Consider the following 8,506-nt stretch of genomic DNA (forward strand, 5'->3'; position numbering starts at 1 on the left):
AGTTAGGAATTCCTTATTATAGATAATTCCTCTTTAAAAGAGGATAAAGTTAATCTCTATAAATAGAGAAGTCTTATTGGGAGATCGATGATCCAAGTTCCAACTAAAGGCTCTCTTCTCCAAAATTCAAGTTCTCTCCCAGCACCAGGAGTGGCTAGGCTTTAATTCTTCCAACTCAAGGGTGACTCAAGTCCGATTGTAAACTTGAGAGGCTCAAGTTAGATAGAGATTTCTTCTTTTTCAATTATTCTTTGTTTATTGTTCTTATTAATTTATGAACAGTTTATATTAATTAAATTGACATCTTAATTCATATTAATTATTCTACTGTTATCCATGAGTTTGTGATCCGTAATTGTCATGAATTATTGAAATAAGTAGCAAGAGGTTGGCTTATGTGTGTGTATTTATGGCTTTTTCATGTTTACATAACTGGCATAATAGACTCTAGGGAAACAAATGGACAAAATTAATTAACTTGCAGCTATCTCAAATTAATTGATTTTGGTTTAGTCATTTCTCATCATCCTTAATGCTATTCTTTGATTAATATGGAACGCTTTCGTGCCCAGTTGATTAATTAATAAGATTTAATTTTGATACTTGGTCTAAATTAATTAAATTAGGAGAATTAAAACTTACTCGGCTGTTCCGAGTAAGTAGACTAAGTTCTTGAATCAAGAAATCGATTTTTTTATATAAAGCCTATGATCAAGATTACAATTGGATGAAAATCACACTTTTGGATTGGAAGCTCGGTAAGATTGACTTTCCTTTTCCTTTTAGTTTATTTTTTAATTTCAAAATTTAAATACAAACCCCCCATTTTTTAAACTTTGAGAAATTAATTTCACTGGTTGTCTTGGGATTCGACCTGGTCTCACTACTTCTACAACTTAGATTTAGTAAAATCAGTAATTATTTTGGAGGGTCTCGACAACCTTTACCAATTAGTATCCTATATCCACGAAAAACAATATTATCTGAATTCTCTTACTTCTAAACCATTGAAATGAAAGATGATTCCTCTATTTATAAAGTTTTCCACGAGTTTTAGTGGATTTAGGCTTTAATGATTACCGGTTAGGTCCGACTCTCTTTAGTGAATTTAGACTTATTCAAATTTAATAATAAGTCCATTATTAATTCATGTGTTAATCTATGCTTATTTGATTATTGGCCCAATTTTCATATGACCAAATTTGATATAACATATGTGATAAAATGGGCATAAAAAAGACACGTTGCAATTCACGATTAATCGAAATTGGCCGAAATTTATCCCTTTATCATATTAAATAATATATAGTCACACATTTTTCAAGTTAAAATTGAGAGAAAAAATTAATCTACTAATGTATGTAGGAAATAAAATGAGAATTTAGATGAAAAACGATTATCTTGTTGTGTTGTGGATGAAGCCACTACCCTGAAAGCAATTACGGCACGACTATGGTGCTACATCGTGTATTTGCCGATCGCTCCCCTAGGTTAACACAACTTCAAATCCAGGCGTGCACTCGTTGAGGTCGAATGAAATCGATAAACATGCTCAGAAGGATTTTCTCAGTGTGTTTTGAAACAAAAACAAGTATTTATTTATATAGAAACAGTATGCTATTTTTGGTGGTTTTTAAAAAAAAAAGTAAAGTTAAAAATAGCATATTCTAATTTTATCAATATTAAAAATAGCTAGAAAACTAAGTTTTGTAAGGACATATTAGTCATTCCCAACAATCCACTGACTAACTAGTTCTTAAAAAATATATTTTCTGAGCAATGAAAGAAAATAAACTTAAGCATTAATATTTTACGATTTGAATTAATGCATTGTTGGGAATGACTAATATGTCCTTACAAGACTTAGTCTTCTAGCTATTTTTAATATTGATAAAATTAGAATATGTTATTTTTAATTTTACTATTTTTTAAAAACCACCAAAAATAGCATATTGTTTCTATATAAATAAATACTTGTTTTTGTTTCAAAAGACACAGAGAAAATCCTTCTGAGCATGTTTATTGATTCCATTCGACCTCGACGAGTGCACGCCTGGATTCGAAGTTGTGTTAACGGGGAGCGATCGACAAATATACGATGTAGCACCATGGTCGTGCCGTAATTACTTTCAGGGCAATGGCTTCGTCCACGGCACAACAAGATAATCGCTTTTCATCTAAATTCTCATTTTATTTCCTACCATGTAATGTTCATGCTTAGTGTTTCTCGTTTCTTCTTCTTTAATAACACAAAACAGTTATAATAACAATTTTTAATAAATAAAAATATAATTCTGGTTTCTTGTTTTTTTAATTGAAAAAAAAGAAACATGTTTGATAACCATTTCTAATTTCTATAATTTTAAATCAAAAAAGTTAAAAGGATAATTAAATATTTCAAAATATTTACTATTTATTTGTTTTTTTAACAATTTATTTCGAAACTAATGTTTTTATTAATGTCTTGGAAAAAAATTGGAAACGGAAACGGAAACAGAAACAAAAATTTTGATTTTATTGTTTTTAGAATTTCTATACAGTTTTATAAAAGTTTTTTATAAATGAGAAATGAAGACAATTACCAAACGCTTATATTTATAAAAAGATTAAAAATGGAAAAGAAGAAACTAAGTAATAAAAAACAAAAACATTACAAATAGTCGCCAAATTACTGATTATTTTACAAATATTAAGGCATGAAACAATGTAATTCATGGGAACCCAATGATGTTGAAACAAAATGTGAATGGATAAGTTCTTACACTCGGAATTATTTGCTTGCTCAAGTCGATTGCTCCCCTTAGTTTACTCCAACAATCCAATTCAATCCAATTCAACCAGAACCACCAGACTTGGTCGCTTCCATCTGGAAATCACCTAAAGCTAAAATGTCGATGCTGCTTGTCGACAAACCTCGATGGGGCCAGGTTTCATTCTTCGTGGTTCATTTGGGTGTTTGACAACAGTAAAATCGGTATTTGTCCCTCATCTTTATCGTCTCTCTTTACTGAAATGAGAGGAATATTGGAAGGCTTGAAAATTTACTAGTTCATTGAATTGCTCTCATCTACTGGTTGAATCGAACTCCCTTCTGACAATCCAGCTAATTAGAAGAGAAATCGATACTCTCGAAGATGAGCTAAATTGGTTGATGGAAGTGAGGAGTCATGCCCTAACTTTCAACTCCATATCTTTCAACCATGTTCCTCGCACCAGAATGTTTGGCTTCCTTCCTTTACAATGTGGCTTTTGGATTATGTAAGAGGGATCTCCCTCTCATTATTGTCCATGTGACTCAATTTTAATTTTCCATTTAAAAAAAAAAAGTTTTCATCCTCAAAATTAAATCAAGAAAATAATTGAAGGGATTAGTACATAGATGTTCTATTTGGGAGACCTAATTACATAAAAGGATTGAAAGTTCTAGAATTTACACTTTTGTCTAACATAATTCCCAAAATAGATAGTACCCATAATAGAAATTACTAATATATCCATCTCAATATTAAATCATTAATAAAATATGAAATTGGTAAATATTTATTAAGATATATGAAGTCCCTAAAATCAAGCAAATTCAAATGTCAAAAATTGAGATTTTTAGAAACCCACGATTTCGTAACCTCTTCATCTTTGTTGGTTTCTCCTTCTTCACCGCTGCGACAAAAAGGTTTCTCCATCTTCAAGCTTCTGGTCGCGTTTCTGAAGAGATTTCTCTGGCGGGTGCTTCTCCGTTCTTTATAGAAAATATCTCCAGCGGCCTCCGTCGCATTTCAGAGGGCAACATCGTCACGCTTCCTTGGTCTCCGGCGGCTACGTCGACCCATTACACTGTAAGTTCTAATTTCATCTTCTTCCTCCGTTGCATGAGCAATCTAGTCCGTCATGTTCACTTATACCGTATTTTATGCTATATTTAGGTTTCAATTTTGCACAGAATCGAGATATATAGTTCTTATTGTATATTCTAAATTAGGTTTCATTTTTTGACTGAATCTGTTGCTCTCTGGTTCCTGTTATCCCATGCTATATGCTATTATCCTTTATAACAGTGTATATTTGAGTTTATATATATAGTGATACTGATTAGGATATATAATATATATCTACATAAAAGTATCTCCATATATATCGGTGAAACAATTTCCATGGAAAATCTACTAGGATATATAATATATCTCTAGTTTATAGAGGACTTTCGGTATTACATTGGTATATACAAGTATATTTTTCTTTATTCGTTTGTTATGAGTAACGTATGTACGGTGATATATAGTGTTTAGATAATGATATATATTATATCTCAAGATTTATGTATCTCGATATATACGGATGATGATTTAAAGTTAAAAATATATTGGATATATACCGTTAATGATTTACATCAATACATATGGATAAATTTTATATCGCTTAAGGTTTAGTCTATGTTATATCGGATATATTATATACTCAATATGTTATACTTTATACCATGTCTTTTAGAACTTCATATTGGCTTTCAGCTTGGATTGTTTGCCCTGTAATGAGCCTTTACTATTTTACATGTTTTAGGGAAAGTGTTCATAGCACCGTAGCAGACGACAAGGATGTTGTGTTGGGCAGTGAACGAAGAAGAAAATCGGAAACAATGGAGGAGAGATGAAAAATGAAAGAAAAAACGGAAGAAAAAATGAAGAAGAAGGAAATCGGAAACAATAGAGAAGAGATGAAAAAAATCTTTTTTGAGGGATTTGGAGGAGAGAATCAAGGAATTTGAATTGAGATAATATCTATGGGCCCACATTTATTAAATGGTTGTGATATTAATTTATGGAAATAACAATTTTATATTTCAAAAAATCCAAATCCATTAATAAATGAAAATGCAATGAATAGGGGTAAATTCAGAATTAAATTAAAATCCTACCTACACAAATCTAAAAATTTAAATTTATAGAAATTTAGATATTTATATAAATAAGTTTCTAAAATAGTCATCGAAAATATTATCTCATAATGCAATTAATTGGAGAATCCCGGGCCCGTTTGTAGTTCCAAGTCCTAGTCCATATTGGAAAAGAACACATACGGGCTTTGGAGCCCTAATTGACTTTTTTTTTTCTTTATTCCCTTTTTCTAAAAGAAAAAATATTACTTTTCTTACAATTTATTTGAATTGCTTTGCTTTGACGCTGTCTATAAACTTCTATTCCTCCATTTTTCTTCCGCTCTGTGCTTTTTGAGGATCTTCGCCTCCGTGTTTCAAAGGTTACCTTTGAATTTTTCTCTGCTTTTTGCTCTTCGTACCCACTTCTTCTTCCCTTCGTATTGAGAATTTTCGCCTTCTCTAAGAGTTTTTCATTTTTAAGGAGTAATATTGATTCTCACTTACATGTTCTTACTCATGAAATTCGGTTTGTATCGAATATCGTGATTCTATTTTCTTCTGGTACAGTTGGGGTGTTTTTGAATTGTGGAAAGGTTTCTACTTTCTACTTCTTTTTTCCTTATCGGATGTCTTGCTTTGAGCACAACTGAAGAGTGGAATTCAGTTTATATGATCTAATTCGATGTTTTCCTGTTCGCGGTTTTCAGGATTTTGTTCCCTTGTTCTCAAGACTGCGTTCCCCTGAGAAATTGTGACATGGGTGGGCTACCAGTTGGAAACGGTTCATCTGCCCTAGCTTTGCCGGAGTCCAAACTTGACCAAGGGTCAGCAGTGGTCAAGTCTACCACAGATGGGAAACCAAAAAAGAGGATTTGTTGTGCCTGTCCTGAGACTAAGAAGCTAAGAGATGAGTGCATTGTGGAGCATGGGGAAGAAGCCTGTGGAAAATGGATTGAGGCTCATCGTAAGTGTCTTCGTGCGGAGGGATTCAATGTCTGAACTTGATAAAGCTAATAGAGTGATTTCATTTTCTGCTAGTGTACAATTTAATTACTTGAGGGATAGAGATGACAGAGAAAATTGAGAAATAAAGTGAGGGAGCAGGTATAGCCAAAGCTGCAGTGCAATACATACAATTTTGCTGTGTATTTTTGTAGGCTCATGGCCTTTGAGTATTAACTTCCTTCTGTTCTTATTGTTTCTTCTTCGTTTTCACACCCATTTAATTTTCTTATTCTGCATCAATATCTTGTGTTATAAATTTGTGGTTCTCACCTTATGTTGAATTGGTGGATTGAAGATTTGAAACTCAGACCTTGTAGCAATAAATTTAGAGTAATAAAGCCAATGAATCAACCAAATCCTCGAATCACGTCCTATGCATATACCATTACTGATATTATAAATCAAATAACCTCAATGGTTGGTCCAAGTCTGATAGAAAAATGGGAAAGCTGTAAATGTACGTGTCTGTTGAGGTCGTGAAGTACAAAACAAGATGGTCACTTATTAGAGTTTCCACGTTCCATGATAGAGGATACTTAGGTCATTAAATATGCTAAGAGTTCCTTAACTCCAGGTACTTTATGCTTTGATTTCGTGGCATTACTTTGGTTCATACGGCCACCTGTTTGTAATGAAAAGAAATCGATGATACCGCTCAGGCATATCTGTCTCTGTGTCATCTGCTAACAGCTTCCTTTTTCATATATTTACTTTTTGTTTTTGTTTTTGTTTTTTTTTTTTTTTTTGTGATAAAGATCCAAATGGCACGTTTTTTAACATTAAGAATGAAGTGTTGTTGAGCTAACAATCCATGAAGGCTCAAGTAGTTTCCTGCTTTTTTCTCAAGTTCTGAGAAAAAAGAAGAAAGATAAAGATGATGTCTGTGATGTACAATGCATTCTGGGTTTGTGATTTGAAGCAATTGTGTACCAAGTACTCTAAATAGACCAATTGGAATTTGAGTATATGAATGTTAATGCCGGAGAATCCCATGTTAAAAAACCACTCTATTTGATCTTGCATATTTGATCCAAGTTGTGCAAACTATCGGAAGCATGATATCATTCTGAAAAAATTGTTCAATTTTATTTGTATAGTGCTGTAGATTTTATTGTATTACATGACTCTTAAAGCTTTGAAGTCTTTCGAGATTGTTTCCACTGTATAAATTTGAAATCAATTTGGATCAAGGATGAAATGAAGCACGATGAAAATGGAAGGAGAGGGAGTATACTAGTAACTAGTATAACTTTCGATTTAAACCATGGCCACAAAAATGACCAGCATTACATGACTATGGATGGTGAACATAAGTAGACATTATTCATAACACACCTCTAGCTAAGCACAGAGGTGTTGAACATAAAAGGACACTTTTCAAACACAGCTACATTATTGCTCACTTTCATATAACTGTGTTGATGGACAGAAGAGATGGATGTGTTCAATTGCCGCAGTGGCAGTCCGTGCACTTGCAGGGGTTGCAGGTGCACTTGTCATTGTGCTCGGCTGCTGGGATGTCCATCTCTATGGCGTCAAAGTGGCTGCAGAATCAAAAGATTAATTGTCAGGTACTGTAAAACACTTTTTGCCAATTTTTGCCTTTGCACTACTCTTTTTTCCCAAATCTACACATTCTTTTGTTTTTGTGATTTATTTACTATTTTTCTTCTTGACCCGTATTTCTCAATGCATTCACATCTTTTGAGTTTGATGGTGTCATGAATATGGGGCACAAAGTGAGTTGTTTTAAAGTTCTTATAGGTAAGGTAGGCCGCCACCAGAGAGGGGGCCAACTCGGCCTAGAGGTATCTATTAGGTGACAAAGCAAAATGAAATGCAATTGACTGAGCCAGCCTCTCTTTCGTTCATGGGTGCCTGAAGAAGGTATATTGCATATGAGTTGAAATAATTACCTCTTCTCATTCTCCATGATGACAGCGCCATAGCTGTTCCCTTTTTTCCTGTCATTATAGAGCATGTCAGTGCTTCAATAGGAATTTAAATATACAGACATTTCATTCCTCTGATTTGGTCATGTTGTACAGGAAGAAAAAGAAAGAGTGAGAATGCCTTGAAACATGCTGTTTTTTACTTAAGTTTTACAGGTATTGGTTGATGTTAAGGGAAAACATTGATCATAGACTTTTATGTGTCTTCTTCTGCAGCAACACGATTGAAATGAATTTTTTCACCAGATCATTTTTCATAGGAATTAAAAAAAAACACCCAATCCAACAATCAATTCAAACTATATTTTGGGTTAAAATTTCCACCCCTAGTAAAATTCTCTGCCTCTTCTGACTTTCTTTCTGTATAGCAGTAAACAAACTGTCATAATTGGAAATTTCCAATATTGTTGCTGAAAGGGCATCCGAGGAGAACACTGACAAACTTGAATACTAAGACAATTGTGGACATTGTTAGGTCTTGATGAGAAAAGAAATCTTCCAGATAACCATAAAGATTCATAGTCTTGAAACAGGCAAGCTCCTAATGAATTTGCTGCAAATTTAGATGGGGGGGAAAAAAACTTACACGCAGTTGCTGCTGTCGGAGCAGTCGCAGTTGCCGCACTTGTCTGACATGATGAAGAGTCTAAAGAAGTTGCAGAAGAAGGGAAAACAGGTA

The 8,506-nt window shown here is 33.3% G+C and overlaps 1 protein-coding gene across 2 annotated transcripts; it reads left to right on the plus strand.

The window, feature by feature from the left end:
- Nucleotides 1-5,094: 5,094 nt before the first annotated feature.
- Nucleotides 5,095-6,071, plus strand: LOC111012862 (cytochrome c oxidase copper chaperone 1). Of its 2 annotated transcripts, none has more exons than XM_022287159.2 (2): nucleotides 5,095-5,250; nucleotides 5,578-6,071. In XM_022287159.2, exon 2 carries the CDS (start codon nucleotides 5,627-5,629, stop codon nucleotides 5,867-5,869), a length of 243 nt encoding a protein of 80 aa, XP_022142851.1. In that variant the 5' UTR covers nucleotides 5,095-5,250; nucleotides 5,578-5,626; the 3' UTR covers nucleotides 5,870-6,071. The 2 variants fall into 2 exon arrangements, with proteins under 2 accessions (XP_022142851.1, XP_022142852.1); XM_022287160.2 differs by lacking the exon at nucleotides 5,095-5,250 and adding an exon at nucleotides 5,262-5,463.
- Nucleotides 6,072-8,506: the final 2,435 nt, after the last annotated feature.

This window comes from Momordica charantia (assembly GCF_013281855.1).
Source record: "Momordica charantia cultivar OHB3-1 chromosome 10 unlocalized genomic scaffold, Mcharantia_2.0 BLBB01000010.1, whole genome shotgun sequence".
Classification (NCBI taxonomy): Eukaryota; Viridiplantae; Streptophyta; class Magnoliopsida; order Cucurbitales; family Cucurbitaceae; genus Momordica; species Momordica charantia.